At 33.5% G+C, this 18654-nt stretch overlaps 1 protein-coding gene across 1 annotated transcript; it reads left to right on the top strand.

Moving 5' to 3' along the window:
- The first annotated feature begins 10902 nt into the window (after positions 1 to 10902).
- Positions 10903 to 16002, top strand: LOC18436060 (E3 ubiquitin-protein ligase XB3). Its single transcript, XM_006846087.4, has 8 exons — positions 10903 to 11348; positions 11591 to 11650; positions 11794 to 11865; positions 11974 to 12095; positions 12298 to 12438; positions 12626 to 12733; positions 13265 to 13523; positions 15288 to 16002. The coding sequence occupies exons 1-8, from the start codon at positions 11169 to 11171 to the stop codon at positions 15663 to 15665; spliced, it is 1320 nt and encodes a 439-aa protein (XP_006846150.1). The 5' UTR covers positions 10903 to 11168; the 3' UTR covers positions 15666 to 16002.
- The last annotated feature ends 2652 nt before the right edge of the window (positions 16003 to 18654 follow it).

Below are 18654 nucleotides of genomic sequence, written 5' to 3'. Positions count from 1 at the left end.
CAAAAATAAATTTCAAGTCTTGGAAATAGTACATCTTGTAATGTATTATCTAGATCGTCAATTTTCAAGTTTTTCAAAGATTTATATATTTACTCGATCTACACTATTTTTTAATATGATAAAAATAAATTTTCAATCAATCATATAGACTTCTGATACTAAAACAACATATTTCAATATTATTTAAAGGTGTACTTTACTGTGATTGTTTAGGGCCTCAGCCTTATACAAACCACATCCTATTTTCTTTATCTTGAGTACACTATATTTTAATAAAGGAAAATATAAAATGAGAGCCTTTTATACATGGTAGTCACAATAATCTTGACCATTGGATATAAAGTTGGGTGGCTACAATTATTCCATTACCAAGCTCAAACTTCAAAATAAGTTTTCTCGAACTTTGTGATACATCCAAGCTATCAAATTTCACATCAAATGGTTATAAGGAATTGTGACCACCCTATATAATCTATTTTAATAATGATTAAAATATCGAATAATTGACATTACAAGTGTAGTTTAATAAGTTCTCCCTTATGGTTATTTCTTATTTTATTTTTGCTTGGTAGTATACAATCGCTCAATGTCTCAAGCCAAGTACTTTCCCCTGGAATGATATATATATATATATATATATATATGGGTTTGGTTTGTATAGAGCCTGGGCTCTAAACAATCAAATTAGAGCTTACCTTCAAATAGTATTGAGAAATGTGATTTCACTACTGAAAATCTTTATGACAGCCTTAAAATATATTTTTATATTTATTTATAAAGTTTAAAGCTTCAAAAATTGAGTAGATCAACAGATCTATAAAAACTTGAAAACCTTTTAAAATTGACGGTCCAAATATGCATTACAAAATACATTATTTCCAAAACTTGAAATCCATTTTTTTCTCATGTCCATGTATCTTGGTGTCCAAATGATCAATTTGAAGATATTTGGGCATCAAAATTTTTTAGGTAGGCTCAAATTTGATTGTTTATAGCCTCAGTTCTATATAAACTTTTCCTTATACCCATCCATATATATATATATATATATATATATATATGGGAAAAGTTTATATAGAGCCAAAACTCGAAAAAAATCAAATTTGAGCCTACCTCAAAATTTTCACTAGAAGTGGTTGTTTTAATGTCTAAATATCTTCAAATTGATCATTTCGACATCGAGATGCATGGACATGAGAAAAAAATGGATTTCAAGTTTTGGATTGTGCATTTTGTAATGCATTTTCTGACCATAAATTTTCAAGATTTTCAAGTTTTCATAGATATGTCGATCTACACTATTTTTGAAGCTTTAAAATTTATTAATAAATATAAAAATATATTTTAAGGTTATCCCAAAGATTTTCAATATTAGAACCACATTTCTTGACATTATTTGAAGGTAGGCTCTAATTTGATTGTTCAGAGCCTAGGCTCTATACAAACCGCACCCTATATATATATATATATATATATATATATATATATATATATATATATATATATATATATATATATAGAAGAAATTTATATAAGGTTGCAACCTTAAAATGTATAATTAAAGATGCACCTCAAAAATCCACCATAAAGGATTGTTTGGGCATTAGAAAACCCTCCAATTGATCATCTTGACATTGAGATGTGTGAATATGAAAAGAAAAAAAAATTGAGTCCGCAAAATAGTATATCTTGCAACACATTATCTGGACCGTCTATTTTCAAGCTATCCATGTGTTTTTAGATCTACTTGATTTGAATCATTTTTAGATTTTAAAATTTTATAATTAGAAATAAAAATAGATTCTCAAGCCATCCTAAAAAATTTTAATATCAAAATTACATTTATGATAAAATAGAGGTGCGCCTAAATTGGGTTGTTTAGGGTTGCAACCTTATGCAAACCACACCCTCTATATATAGGGCAATGATTTCATGCCACGGTTTTATAGTAATATGATGCAACAATCTTCAAAAACCATGTTACAGCTATTTGTTTGATATAAATTTTAAAATATACACTCTTTTCATTCTAATGAACATTCACAAAAAAGGAAAATTTGAAAATGCAACCTAGAAAGTATTGTTTTAACCCAATTAATATAAGCTGTCCATTTTGATAAGATGCTTAGATCTAGGCCTTAGAAAGACTTTTTCTTTTCCAATTTTTTTAGATGGCTTTATTATCATTAGATGAACAATATTAAAAAAGAAAAAAATGATTTTGAGTTTGTAAAGCTAAGATCTTGAGATTCACCAGATGAATAGTCTAGATTTATTGTTGGAGGGAACTCATTTTGACCATATTTAGGGTTCAAATTGAACTTTTTTTTTTTTTCAATTGATTATTGAGATGAAGAGAGTGTGTGTACAAAATTTTGGGTCATACAAATACTACAAAATATTTTTCTAGAAGTGTGGTTGCATCATACTATGATACAAGCGTTGCATTAGATTATAATGAAAATTTAGACGTGTGTACTAAAAAGTATGGCATACAATTAAAAAATATATAAAAAATATTTTCCAAAATATAAAATAATTGAAATAACCCTGAAAATGATAGGGGTAATTTGGTCATTTTAAATTATTAAAAATAATTTTTTTATATTTTTTATACTGCGCAATAGAGTTAGGGATATACACCAAAAATTTCATCTTAATCAGATTGATAAAAAAAAAAATTTAAAATTCATATAGTGATATGCATTATGAACCTCGATGAAGATCCGACGACTGAGATTTACCTATATTACTGTTCATTATAGCTGCCCAACTATTATAAGGTTTATATATATATATATATATATATATATATATATATATATATATTTGATATGTGATGATAGGACGTTACACTGAGGCATCAACCCCGTAACCACCGTTGCTCAATCCTCATTCTCCATACACCAACACTCTTTTATTCTAAATTTGGGTGTCATCGATACGCATGCGCAAGTGGGGTTGTCCAAAAGATTGGTAGGCAGTCTAGAGTTGCCCTGGTCTCGGAACGAACCATTGCAAGGCACAAGCTTGAACCATGTAAGACCATCCCAACTCAAGCTTGCCTCAGAACATTGTTATGGAACTACTTGTCTTTTTGTAGGTGTTGTGTATTTATATTTTAGAAAAATTATCAAAATATATATTGATTTTTTATTATTGAAAATAAACCCCAAACTTTTGAGAAGCTCATCCACACTTTTTTTGAGTGAGTAGCCCAAAAGAGCCTTCATGGTAGTCTTAGAACTGTAAAAGCATCAAGGTCTATTAAAAATTGTGATGATCATGGCAAGTTGCAAGTCAAATGTAGTTTTGAAGCATCATGGTACTTCAAGAGCTGTGACGGTTTATTGGACTATGACGGTTCTAATTTAACCGTTATACCTTCATCACGGGGCATAAGGACTCTTACCGACCAACACGGCTTTTTTAGTGCCATGATGCCTCTTAACGGCCATCATGGCTGTTTAAGTGCTATGATGCCTCAAAATATTAAACCGTTCATGGCCATCACGGTGGTGAGTCTACCGGTCCTAAGATTATTGTGAAGGCTATTTTGATAAAATAAAAATAAAAAAATGACGAAAATAGTTATGGATGAGGTTAGTTTCATTTTCAATAATAAAAAAATTAAGGTATATTTTTTATAAATTTTCTATATTTTATCATGCATTACTAGTTGATAACACTTATATTATATAAAAAAGTTGTATACTATAAGACATATTTCCATTGGATACAAGGCGGTTATAATTACTTATACATGTCGAATGTGAAACATAAAAACTTGGGTGTATCACAAAGTTCGAAAATTTTCGTTTAAACTTTGAGCTTAGTCAATGGCATAAATACAACAGCCAATTTTACATTTAATGGTCAAAATTAATTGTGACTTCCATGTATCAAATATAAATAGTCTTATTTGTATTTTTTCATAAAAAAAATAAGAAACAATTTGGAGGGGCTAGAAGGAACTAAAACTAATTTATATAAAAATAGGTTATATATAATAAAAAATTTAAAATTAATAATCATGCATATGTGTCTAGCACTTTAGCCATACTTTTTTTAACCAAAAAATTTCCTACTCCTGTGGGGTTATACTGGCCAAATTGTGGGGATATAACCTTTAGAACTGAGGAAGCAACCTCAAAGGAAAAAAAATTAAATCACACCATCTACATGTCTAAACAAGGTGACATCTCAAGTAAACACAGGAAACATCCAGTTTTTCGACGGAAAGACCGACATGTTAAGAAGTCAAATTCCTAACAATTTTTTTTATAATAATAATATGGTGATACTTAGATAGATCCCAAAAGCTGGACTTGAAAAATAATAAAAATAAATAAGTTAAAAATTCCAAGTAGCTATTTTGCCGGAGAAAGTTATTATATTGTATACTGCCATGGGAGCATGCTATAATGTTTTTATAAGGCCTAGGTTTTATGAAAACAAAATAAACCCTCATCTAAAATCCTCAGGAAAGAACTTTTGGCAATGGAAATCCACAGGATAGCTTTAAAATCGATTTCTAACACCTACAATGAGATTCAAAACTCAAAAAATGGTATAGATTTTGCATATTTATGAACACTTATTTTAGGGCAAAATGGAGAGATCTAAATTTAAACAATTTGTAGTGCTTGAAATAATTTTTTTAACAACCATAATAGTGAAGTAAAGATGATTGATTTACAGGTTTTATAATGCTTGACTTGCAATTTTCGATGCGTAACAAGGTGAGACTTTTACTTGATTTGATAAAGTCGCTGCCCTATCAAACCATTTTTTTTTTTAAATGGAAATACTAAACACTTTTTAACAAGTGTAAACACTGATCACACTATTTCTATAATGTTAAGACAACGGCCATATTTAGTTGCCTAAACGGCCTCGAAGCCCCACAACGTGCCCCACCCTGATTGGCAGTCCTTCACGCAAGTATGTTCTGAAGGAGCCTCCTTGAAGCAGATCTCTCTCTCTTCCCATGTCCACCGCTCCTTGTGTAACGGTTGAGAGAAACCCAGAGCTAAAACAAAAAATATATAATTTTTATAAGGCCTAGGTTTGATGAAAACAAAGTAAAGCTTCATCTTTAATCCTCATGGCAAAAGTATTTTGAGCATCTAAAATCTCGATCTAAAATCAATTGCCAACACCAATTATAAAATTCAAAACATGCTGTAGATTCGCAAGATTTGTGAACAAATATTTTTAAGGCAAAATGGATTATCTAGATAATGTGTTACAATATAAACTATCTTTAGGGCTTGAAATTCTAATTTTTTTTCACAATGATAATACTTAAAAGCCGAGATAATCCATTTGAATGTTTCCAATGCTAGAACTAAAATTTTTTATGAGTTTTGAGGTGAGGCTTTATTTATTTTGATATAGCTGCAGTCCTATCAAAACACTTTCCCCATATAAACTCAATCCAATAGACTCTCCTTCTCTGTGGAGGTGGCAATGGACTCGGATCCAACGCAAGACCCGATGGGTAAACCTAACCCGAGTCCGGGTATGGGTCCAAAAATTGGATTAGGGTCCAAACCTTGGATCCGAACACTATTTCTATTTGGGTCCGAGTCCAAGTCCATGTAGACTAGACCTAGACCTAGACCCAACTCGATAGTGTTGATTTTAAAGTAATATTTAATATATGATATTTAAATAATATTTAAATAATATAATTATATAATTTAGTTAATAATATTTGAATAATGCATGTATGTATTTATCAAATTTATGAAATATATTTAAATATATAGATATTTTAATTTTTAAGTCAGGTCTGATCAGGTATAAGTCGGAGTCCAAGTCTCAAATTATATTTTTTGGTCCAGTCTTGGTTCGGGTCCCATAATATTTTATTGGGTTTAGGTCTGGTCCAGCCACCCTCCCCTGTGTGAGTTCCAGCTCATCCAGTAAATAGCAACAACTCATCCAGTAAATAGCAAAAGAGAACCGAAAAGGACCTAAACACGCATTCCATAGGAATATAGAACCCAAAACCAAAGGAAATAGGAATAAACCACCCCTTACTTCCTTTTCTTGCTTCCATGGGTGAGGAATCCATGCTGGGTGCCTGCCTACATTTTCAAACACGCTCTATTTTGTCAACCAAACATGTCCATCTCCTTTTTCTCCTTCCAAAAAGAACCAACAATTAAGCCATTGCCCACTGCACTTTACTTCAAAAAATGAACACTATTTTCCCATGATTTAAGGAGAAGGAATGCCCTTTTATTCATAAACACTCCTTTTTTACCCCTAAGCATCTACATTATAAGATGGATTCAAAATCCAAAAATTTTGCGGGCCTATAATTTCGGCTACCACCATAAAATGATAAATAAAACTTTAACACCAAAAAAAAAAAAAAAAAAAAAATGAACATCAAAGGTAGTCCGTTTTGAACTTGTTTTTCACTATTCATTTTTACTTCTTCATTGATGATCAGATCTACACTATTTATGAAGTTTTAAATGGATGGAATAGTGAAAATATATTTCTAATGGGCAGGCTCCTCGATCCTAGGATGAGAAAGTGTTTCTTGCTTCCCCCCACGCATCAAATCTTCATCTTTGAGAATGGATAATAAAATGGGGGGATTCCACCTAAAACTTCAAATAAATGGTGTTAAGATAATTTAAAAACTTATCATGTGTAGATTTCATATTCCTATAGATTGCAGACCCTTAAGCACCCATTATCTGAGGGGAAAAGCCGACGCTCTAAACAATCAAGTTGTATCCTACCTCAAAAATTTCACTAGTAGAGGTATTTTGATACCCAAATGTCCTCAAATTGATCATCTCAACATCAAGATGCATGGACATGAGAAAAAAAAAAAATTTAACTTTTAAAAATAGTATATTTTGTAATACATTTTTAGACCGTCAATTTTAAAGATTTTCAAGTTTTCATAGATCTGTCGATCTACACTGTTTTTTAGTCTTTAAACTTTATAAATAAAGATGAAAATATATTTTAAGGCTATTATAAAGATTTACAGTATTAAAACCACATTTCTCGATACTATTTGAAGGTAGGCTCTAATTTGATTGTTTAGAGCCTAGGCTCTATACAAACCACACCCATTATCTAAAATCGAATACAGAGAGAGAACTCACAAAAATAGATGACTCAAGTACTTATAACCATCCGATATGAAATCTGATAGCTTGGGAGTATCACAAAATTCGAAAAAATTTCTTTTGAATTTTAAGCTTGATCAACGAAACAAATACAGTCACCTAATTTTACATCCAACGGTCAAAATTAATTGTGATTACCTTTATCAAATGTAAATGGTCCCATTGTATATTTTTTCCTAAATTTTTTTTTATTATTTGATAACTTTGGTCTCACATAAACATCTTACATTATTATGATTATCATTCTATTTTTTTTCTTATATTTATTTTTCCAATGAAAGAGTCATCGTTTCCTAATATTATAAGTAACCAATCAAAATTCGTGACAATCAACCACCAAAATTCTCAAAACCCAATGGCCTCGAACCACGTAATTCCCTAACATTGATGCCGGACAGTTCACTATTTCGGCAGCCGAAACATTGAACGAAATCTCAGTAAACTTTCGTCCCTCGATCTAAGCCGTCAGGGGCCCACCTGCCACGTAGGCCACCCCTCGTCGGCAGACCAATAGCATCTGCCTCTTACTTCACTCGTCCGTATTCTTAGCTCCGTAAAGTCTAAACCCAATCCAACGGTCATGATTTGTGGATCAGATTCTGACGGTTCAGATCTCTGATTAAGGCTGCACTAATCTATGCTATTTCCTGACGATGACTTGGGGCCGTATCCCCAAAAATATCTCACTAGTTTCACACCCTCTGCTCAAAGCCTTAAAAACGAACGATGAGTGAGAATATGAAAGGACCCAGGAAAGTTTTGTTTATTTCATCAATACCCCTATATGATTGTGAATTATGCGCCGTACATATACATTCAAATGACAGATACGGTGCCGTTTCATATGATAATGGTGGTGGGCCGAGAGGAATGCTTTTTGGAATATTCATTCATAATTATATGGAAGAAATGGTTAGGAGTGGCAACGGGTCACTCCCGCTTGACCGGGCCCAAGCACAAATGGCATTCGGGTCCAGTTTTGAATTCGGCCCAAATCTCTCGGGTCCAAAATTTGGACCTATACCCAAACTTGAGGTGGGGTCTATCCATCGGGTTTTGGCTCTGGTCGAGTCCATTGGCACTCTATGACTATGAGTATTTTTTTTTTTTTTTTTTTTCAGTTTTTTACCATCATATACCTATATTATTGGTTACATTTACAAACATCTCACAATTTTTACTGTTTTACGTAATAATTGGGAATTCTTAAGAAACAAACGTATTGGCAACATTATGGATACCCACATATACCCATTTTATTCAGGTAGGATCTGGCTAAACCTGGACCTGAATACAGGTTGTGTACTCAGACCTGACATTTCTAGTTCAAAATTTAGACCCATACTCGAACCCGAGGTCGGGTCTACCCGTTGTGTTCCGAGTTTGGTCGGGTCTATTGCCACCCCTAAATATGATACAAAAATGATCGGAGTTTTGAAATTTTTAGGAAAGGAGAGTAGATTTTTACTTAGATGGGGGTCTGGTGCGTCAGCAGATGTATCCTATTCAAGTGCAACCTCTTTTTAACAGTCATTTCTTATTCATCCTAGAGATGGGTTTTGGATCTCAATGTTGATTTTGGATACAAAATTTCATCTCTATAATTTGGACCATCATGATTATAAATATGTATTTTTTGGGCCATCTCTATAATTTGGATTTTATGTCATTATCTTTTGTTAAAAAATATTATAAATATGAAAAAGAAAACCTTATAATAGATGATTTATTAAAGTTTACTTTTCAACTATTTTTGGATCGCTTATTCTAATTTTTTATTTTAAAATTCATGATCATCGTGGTCAAAATTACTCTAATTAAAAAACTTTAATGTAAAATCCTATTTTAATTTGGATTTTTCCAAGAGCATACATATTAATATGTACTTAAAACTTTTGATCATCAAAATTGTGACTATAGGATAAATATAATTTTAAAATTTAAAAGCGTACTGTTTTAAACAATGATTTTCGACTGTTTACTTTTTGGGCGAATAAAGGGCAGTAGTCAAATTGTTTCAAACAAGGTTTTTGGATTGTTCATTTTAATTTGAAAAAAGATTAAATCAAGTTACAATCTTATTTATTGAAGTTGTAGCAATCAATATCATTCATTTTATTTGGTTGATGCAGATTGCACACTATATTAAAAGATATTAAACTTTTTGACATTGTCTTAAAAAGCATGTCAAATCTACATATAATAAAATAGACAGTATAGAACATCATAATCTTATTTTTTAAAAGAGTAATGATCTTATGAGACCCTCCCAGAACCATGTGTGTAGGACCCCAAAGGATTACCATTAAATTTGGCACAAATATCTAAAAAAGCTATCACATGGGTGTGAGATTTGACTTTTCTAGAGATCTATACCAAATTTAATAGTAATCCTTTGGAGTCCTACACACATGGATGTGAGAGGGTCTCATAGGATCATTACTCTTTTTAAAGTGCCACATAAATTATGGATCTAAAACATAAATGCATCTAAACACACTTAAGATATGTTTTGTATCCTAAATCTAAGATGGACTTTTAAAATGAGCTTCATTAAATAAAAGCCCATCTAAACTTTTCTCTTTTACAATAAGGGAGGGTTGAAATTGCCGTCCTTGTTATTTCCCGTGTCCTATAAAGACTCATGGCGGTTATCTTTGTTATTGATGATCCCACCAAAAGAATAGAAAAAATATATAAAGAGACCATTTACTTTTAATACAAGGAGGTCATACTCACTTTTGTCTGTCAGATTTCAAATAGGATGATTGTGAGTGTGTCATTGACTAAGCTCTAACTTCAAAAAAATATTTTTCGAATTTTGTAGTACATCTCATACTATCCAATTTAACATCTAATGTCTATTAGCAATTGTGACGTTCTTTTATCAAAGATAAATGCTCCTGTAATATAATATTATAGCATGGTAATGATAAAAAAGGAGAAAAAAAGAAGAAGGACTTTTGAGTTATTATAAGGTCCATCATTTTCCTTTTACTAAAACATATTGTTTCCTTATTTGTAGTAGAAAATAGAAGTCATTGGGGATAGTTATCTTGCCATTTCCAAGAGGCATCATCAAGCTACCTGCCCTTTTTTCTGATTTTTGTGTGTCCGCAGATTCACTTTGTTTAAGTGCACTCTCCAATCTACATAGAAGATTTTGATCTAAATGTGCACTCTCCAATATACGTAGAAGATTTTGATCTAAAATTCAACATGTCATGATCATGAATTTAAAAAAAAAAAAAAAAAATTAATTTTAAAAATATGAATCTATTTTATACATATATATATTTGGTATTGGGCCGATTCTTGTTTGGATTCGAACAAGTTGCCCCCGTATCCACATTTTAGATACAAAAAAAAGTAAAAAAGCTTGCTTTTTTTTTGGGTTTTTCAACCAATACTTCAAATTTAACTCTCATTCAGATCGATTTACACACAAATCGATTTCGTTTAACTCCAAAAAAAATCATCCTTTTGATTTCAATTTACATTTAGCAGAGATTTTTTTATGAAAATATAAATGCACAGTATACTCCGCAGGAGCATAGATCGATAAGGAGAGCGAGAGCAAGAGAGAGGTTCGGGGCGGGAAAGGGAATGACAGTCCCCGGAGAGACGTCGCAAAATCTTTAGTATCATTGAAGACCTAAGAATGATATATCAATAAAGGCCTAAGGGTATAATAGTCATATAGACACTTTAAAGCACACTCCCCTCGGCTCCCATTGCTGGTCGGGAGATCTGTGGGGCTTCGCCACCCCCTCCCGTCCCTTCCTCTCTCTCTCTCTCTCTCTCTCTCTCTCGTCAAAAACCTTACAAAACATTAAAAAAAAAAAACTGGGTTTTTGGTGTTGAAATTCGGAGGAAAAGCTTCATAAGTCCCCATTAATGGAGGGACAAAGAAGAGCATCAAAACCCATTTAATTGTTATTGAAAAGTGTATATATTTAGTGAGATATTTTAGGTGCTCTAAGATTTACAGAGGAGTTTTTGGGAATGGGTCAGAAGCTTAGTTGCAGGGTCAGTCCAGAGCATGTTCTCTTCACTGCTTCACAACAAGGGGATGTGGAGATGGTTGAGGCTCTTTTAGAGAGAGATCCATCCCTTCTTTCTCAGACCACAGTCTATGATAAGCTCTCTGCTCTTCATATTGCAGCTGCATGTGGTCAGATCCAGGTGATTTTTTGGTCTTTTCCTTTTTCTTGGATATCTTAATTTGTTCTTCTTGCATATTCATCAATTGGAGAGTTTTAGATATTTTTTTTAATGCTATTATAATTCTTAAAATTTTTTTGGTGTTCTATATTATATGAATAGGATTTTATTGGGGGGATTTTCCTGAACACTGATGGCACTTTTCTAACATTTTTTCTTGCATTTTCCAGTGTATTTAAGCTTTTTTTTATTTTGTGAAACAGGTTCTTTCTCTGATACTGGATCGATCGGTTCATCCTGATCTTCTTAATCGTCATAAGCAGGTAATTTCTTTAAGAAATTAAGTAAAATTATTTTGGTAATTCTTATTATTGTTATATCCCAGGGAGTGAGTGGCCTAGTTTGATTAGTCTTCTGTGTTTTTAGTTAGTTTTTTTCATATGGTTTTCTATATGGGTTGGTTCAGACGCCACTGATGCTGGCAGCAATGCATGGGAAGATTGAATGTGTGCAGAGGCTCCTTCAAGCTGGTGCAAATGTATGTGTTTCTATTTATTCTTTCTTAGAATTTGCTTATTTTTTGATAGTTTTTCTTATGGTTTTCGATGGAACTTTGACCAATTTTACTCTCTCTCTCTGTATTCAGGTTTTGATGTTTGATTCAATTCATGGGCGCACCTGCCTACACTACGCAGCCTATTTTGGCCATTCGGATTGCCTGCAAGCAGTTCTCTCTGCTGCCCATTCCACTCCTGTGGCAGATTCTTGGCAAGTCACTGAAATTTGATCTTTTCTTTGATTCTTTATTTTCAACACTCTGCCTTACTAGATCTTAGAGGCTTTTTTCTATTTGATCAATACCATGTATGTTATCTCACGCTGGGGTCCCTCTCTCTCTGAGTGAGGTCTTTTACATCTTGGCTTGTTTGATTTTGGTCTGATGATGAAAATGCCAAATATTAATTGACAGGGGTTTTGCGAGGTTTGTGAATGTTCGGGATGGTAAGGGAGCAACTCCGTTGCACTTGGCAGCGAGGGCGAGACATCCTGAGTGTGTCCATATGCTTTTGGACAATGGAGGTCTTGTTTGTGCTTCAACTAGTGGCTTTGGGTAAGTTCTTATAACCTCAAAGCTCTTCTATTTCTATCAAATTGCAGTATTAGCACAGGATCCGTTAATTCAAGATTGTGGTAGAAATTTCGCTAATTAAAAAGAGATTTTTCACTCCAGAAACTTCCTTTTAATTGTTTGTTGTTATTTTCTATTTCTTTTTATATGAATGGTGTCTTGGCTTCAGGTGTCCAGGGAGCACTCCTTTGCACTTAGCAGCAAGAGGGGGCAGTTTGGATTGTGTTAGAGAATTGCTTGCTTGGGGTTCAGATCGGCTCCATAGGGATTCGTCTGGGTATGCCTCTCCGTTTAGAAGCGTACATTCACATGTGTGTGTGTGTGTGTGTGTGAGAGAGAGAGAGAGAGAGAGAGAGAGAGAGAGCATGCTTATTCATTATTCCATAGTTTTTTTTTTTTTGTGGTAATATGTCCTTGACCATTGATCCTTTTCTGCATTTGCTATTTGTTAGTATTAGTCACCTACTGGGTAAATCAGCTTTGAGATGAACCATGTTGTTGGTTAAAGAATTGTGATACGTAAATCATGCGAGCCTTCTTTTTTTTCTTGTTACAAACGTTGGATTAGATTATTGTGATGAGATGCTAAAGTATTAAACCTGGCTTTCTGTTTAAAATATTAAAGATTCTGACCAGTTTTCTTTATTTGGTAGATTTAACAATGCATTTTTGGGTTTTTCCCATTTGGTATGATAAAAAGGAAACATCTTATTGATTTCTTAACTAGGAAATAGCTAATGGTATTTGATATCAAGCATCATACAGCTTCTTCTTGGGAAAATAATTAATAAAATGGAAAAATTTGCAGGAGGATACCATATATGGTGGCATTGAAACATGGCCATGGAGCATGTGCAGCCCTGTTAAATCCCACATCAGCGGAGCCACTGGTTTGGCCATCCCCATTAAAGTTCTTTTCTGAACTTAACCCAGAGGCAAAAGCCTTACTAGAGGAAGCTCTAATGGAGGCAAACAGAGCTAGAGAGAAAGACATCTTGAAGGGAACAGCTTATTCATCCCCATCTCCTGAACATACTGATGAGAATCTTGAAGATGATACATCTGAGGTGGGTTCTTCCCTCTCCTGCTTCCACTTCCTCCCACTCCCCCTTCCCCCCCTTATTTCTTACTTTTTAAGTTTTGAAGTAGTTCATTGTATTTGCCTATCGTTTAGCTTTGTTGAAGATGCTATCTCATGAGTGATTGCATCACATGCGTGACAGTATTCAAGTTTGAATGGATTGTTTATTAGTAAAACATTATGTAGCCCATACAATGATAATAGTGCAAACATATGCATTTGACTATAACATTTGGAATGGCAAGTAACATTTTTCTCTTGGAAGAAGCACCATCTCACTTTTTAATACAGGAGGCTATTTATACTTGTATTTAGCAGTTGGATAGTTGGATTATTTGAAATGCATTTGAGATGGCTGGAAGTGCTATGTTCTAGAAATAATTGTCATCCTCATGAGATCTACTCCCGAGATTTTAGTTGTAACTTTGTTAAGTTAGAAACTTAGTGCTTTTGCATGATTTTGGTAGGGGCATTCAACTCTATTTTGCTTGAAAAAAAGGAAAAAAAAAAAAAATATTACATCAACCACCAAAACTAATGTAAGAAGACTAAGACATAAATTTTTATTTTTATTTGATAAATTAAAGGTGAATGCATAAGCAGTGTGTAAAGAGCAATAAAATGATAGAAATTTGTTTGAATATCAAAGCAAATGTGTTACAGGATGTAACTTAGGTGATTGAATGTAAGGGTTGTTATTCAAATGTATTGAAATCAAGTGTACTTTATTATCTTGAGAACATTTCAGTTTTCATTCTCAAAAGATAATCATTTTTTGAGGTTCAAAGAATGCTTTTGATATAATGAGATTCTAATAACTGATTAAATATTATACGAGAGAATCATGGGTAGCTAGGAATCTAATTGTTCGTACATGGTCATGTAGATCTTGCTTATCCCTTGCAATTCCGGTGTGGATTTTGCACTTTGTACTGGGTTGCTGTGAATTATTCGTCACAAACCATTATGTGACCATTAAACCCTACCCTGCTGAGAAAGGTCTCCTGCTTTTTTGAAAGCCTTCCAAACGTATTGTGTTATTCTCAAAAAAATTATACTCTTTCCAAAATTGTGATAATTTTATTTCTTTTCCAAATATTCTTCAATAATACTTCTTTGAAGAAACATGCTTACAGAAACTGAAAAATTTAGGGAAACTGATTTTTTTCCTTAATTTTCCTTTTCTATTTCTATTTTCCTGATAATTTATGACTTTTCCATTTTTAGTTTCCTTAATATTTTCCTTAAAAGTTCTCTAAAAACTGTAAAAACTGGAAATTTTTCTCAGGAATTACATTACTCAGAAACTTGAGAATGGGACTTGTCGATAGGAATTAAACAAAACTGGCATCACATCCATTGGACCAAATGCACATGGATCAATTTTTTTTATTTTTGCTATTATGTTATAGGAAATGTTCCTATGAGAATCTGTCCTAGACAAATTCTTAGCAACCTGATGTCTACTTTTGGTGGCCTACATTTGGACAGTGGAGGTGATCCATAATTATGTAAAAAATCGTGCCTTGTTTTTGTAAATGGAGCTACAAATCATAGTCTCCGTGTAGGCTGTTAATACTGGAACTCAAAGTCCTTAACATTTCGAGTAGTGATGTATCTAACTGGTCCATTCCCTCATAATAGTAGTAATAATTAAATGAATATATTTACTATAATGAACAAATATTAAATAACACAACACTAACCATCTTGTGTTTTGTGTTTACTGATGTTATTGTTTTTGATGCAGGGGGAGGCAGAATTGTGTTGCATATGCTTCGACCAGGTGTGCACAATCGAGGTGAGAGATTGCGGGCACCAAATGTGTGCCCATTGCACGCTTGCACTCTGCTGCCACAACAAACCAAACCCCTCCTCCTCCACCACCCACTTTCCCACCCCTGTCTGCCCCTTCTGTCGGTCCAACATAGCCCAGCTCATTGTCGCAAGAGCCACAAAAATAACAGAGGATCCCTCAAAGCTCAGGAGATCCTTTAGAAGGTCACGGAACTTTAGCGAGGGGAGCAGCAGCTTAAAGGGGCTGTCATCAGCAATGGGATCATTTGGGAAGATGGGCAAAGGTTCCGGAAGGATTGTGGATGGTGGGGATTGGACCAACAAGCCTTGACATATGGCGGTCTATAGTTCGACAGGGCTGAAAAAGAATGAAGATAGAAGCAAATTACTTCAGAGGTTGGGAATGGAGTGGGAAGAGATTTTTCTTTAGTTTGTGCAGATTAGTGCGGTTCTTGGGATCTATGGAATTGTGTGGGTTCTAAGCCTTCATGTAGGTGAGAGCTGAAATGTGTATGTTGTTTTACTCAATTACGTCGGGAATCCGGTGTTGTTTTGTTCAAGGCAATTTCTTGGAATTTTGTTGGGTTTCACTTGAAATTCAGATGTTTTTTGGGGTTATATCGGCACTTGGATGCAGTTAAAGTGAAAATAATTACGCATTCTAATCATAATGAGCTTAAAATGGGTTAGTTTTGGGGTGCTGTGTCGACCAACTTTTGATCCCATTTTGTCTTTTTGTTTTTTAATTCGCTATTGTAAAATAGATTACTTACATGTAGTTTTATTAGGATAACTCTTGTTTCAAAATAAAACTAACAAAGCCAAAATCTTAAAAACCTTGATGTTACTAAATCAATTTTCTTTAAACAAAAAAAATATCTATAATTTTTATGTTTAGAAAACTAATTTTATTTAAACAAAAAAAATATCCATAATTTTAATGATTGAGGATATAAAATCAATATAATTAAATATGATAAGAAATAAAAAGAGATTGTCGGATATTATTTCAAATGGGTTTATTACACCACACATCGAGTCATCACTATCCGATGGCGAGAGATCAACGATTAACCTTCAATTTCATTTAGAAAAACAAGTTTAGGTCAAACTATCTAATGGAACAATGAATTCTTTTATCACAAAATCTCAAATCATTAAGTGAATCCATTTAGCAACTTAGTTTGAGAAAAATAACATCTACTTGTTACTACTCATCCTTTAGGATCAACACCACCACAACATAAGTCAAGAGAGAGATAGATCTAGGTGGGGTGTATTACAAAACTTTGGAAGAGACAGATTCTAGATTGGGCCATGCCCCTTAGGCTTTAGAGAGAGATGTCAATGATGAGAGAGTGGGGCATGTCCTTTTGGGTCTCTTGAGGGAGAGAGCAACTTTCTTAAAAGAGAGATATTCTAAGTGGGGCGTACCCCCTTTGTGGCATGTGTGAGAGAGAGAGATGAAAATTAGGTGTAAGATGTAAGATGTAGAGATTTGGGTAGGGATAATTTCTTTTTATAATGCTTGAATAAGATTAGGGTTTAGGGGTGTATTTGGCTTGCTTCTTTTTGTGAAATTGAATATGAATCATTGATCTTGGGTGATTTGTTGGGTGAGAGATTTGAGCCTTCCATGATATAAATGGGTCATCAACATCATAGAAGGTGTTAGAGCCTTTATCCCCCATTTCTAAACCATTTTACCATCAATAGGAATTAAATAAAATAATTTCATTTATAATGTTGTGCTTACCAAAATTATGCACATGCATTCTCATGCTTTCTAAAAAATTCATTCAAAGCTTCCTCAAGGCAAAGGATTTCCAAACATCACAAACCTTTTTATTCAAGCCAAAGTTTGATCCAACAAAATTGAAAAGCTCTTTAGAGTGGGGCGTGCCACCCTGAGTCGTACTCATGGACTCCACCCACATTGCAAAGGTGGGCTCATATGCTTATTAGGCCTCCCCAAGAAAAAAAATAAATTAATTAAAAATTGTTATGATTTTTAAAAATTCATAAAACCTAATATGAATAATTAAATCAATTTAAAATTAATATCTTTGCTTTTAAAAATCCAAATTTGATAAATAAAATATCCAAAAGTCTAGAAAAATTCAAATAATAATGCTAAATATCATGTATCATTAAAAAAAACATAATTAAATTCAGAGTAATGATCTTATGAGACCTTCCCAAACCCATATGTATAGAACCCCAAAAGATCACTATTAAATTTGGCACAAATCTCTAGAAAAGTTATTACATGGGTGTGAGACTTGACTTTTTTAGAGATAAGTGATAAATTTAATAGTGATCCTTTGAGGTCCTACACACATGGGTGTGGAAGGGTCTTATAAGGTCATTTCCCTTAAATTCATTAGATGAAAGAATGATCCATATGGTATAGGAATTAAATAAATAAAAGCAGAGGTACTGCGACTGTGGACTAGTGTTCACACTTGTTTTATCAAACCGATCAATTATTTCCTATAACCCATAGTCTATGCAGGGACTCATTGGTGGGTTATCAAAGTCTTATAATGAGCTAATAGGTTGTAATCCTAGTTTGTGGATTACAGGTTAGGGGTACCAAGGTTATCTAAACCTGATGCGATTACAACTCTTATGGCGTATATGAGTATCTCTTGCACATGCATAAGTTTTACCTTGAAAGGTGGTTTGCTTTCCCGAAACGACTATCATATATGCATGTCGTGTGATGGCTCGCAGATGAGGCCTTAGCGCCAGCCTCTGAAGGCCACCATCACACGCAAAGCTCACACAGTCCTTTGGCTCACTCATCCGGACATACTCTGACCTCATCAAATGATGACCTATCAGATAGTTTTCTATGCGCAGGCAACATAGGTTTTTCCCAACCGACTGATCTAGCTTGTCATGCTTAGTTCAGTATCAGCAAACATCATTCGCTTAGTATGGTTTACACAGGACCACACTCCCATCGAGTTCATGTTTTATTATCTCAAATGTTTATTACAAGTGGCCTTTAATGACCACACTCACCCAACATAAAAAGGAGTTACGATAGGGTGCTCACACTATGGACCATTTTATAATTGTACTCAATAAATTTTGGACACTTATATATCTTTATTTTGTGCATGACGTATTTTTTTAGTAAGAATATTTTTGGTCATTACGAAGAGTATGACATCACCCATATGGAGCACACTAATAACATTTAAGTGACGTCACACCCTATATAGATGATGTCACCCATCCTAATGACAAAAAATATCCTTACTAAAAAATACTGTATTACAAAATAAGGGTTTATAAGTATCCAAATTTGT

This window comes from Amborella trichopoda, chromosome 8, assembly GCF_054954075.1.
Source record: "Amborella trichopoda isolate Santa Cruz 75 chromosome 8, AtrichopodaSantaCruz75HAP2 v2.0, whole genome shotgun sequence".
In the NCBI taxonomy this organism is placed as follows: Eukaryota; Viridiplantae; Streptophyta; class Magnoliopsida; order Amborellales; family Amborellaceae; genus Amborella; species Amborella trichopoda.
This window is presented reverse-complemented; position numbering and strand designations above follow the sequence as displayed.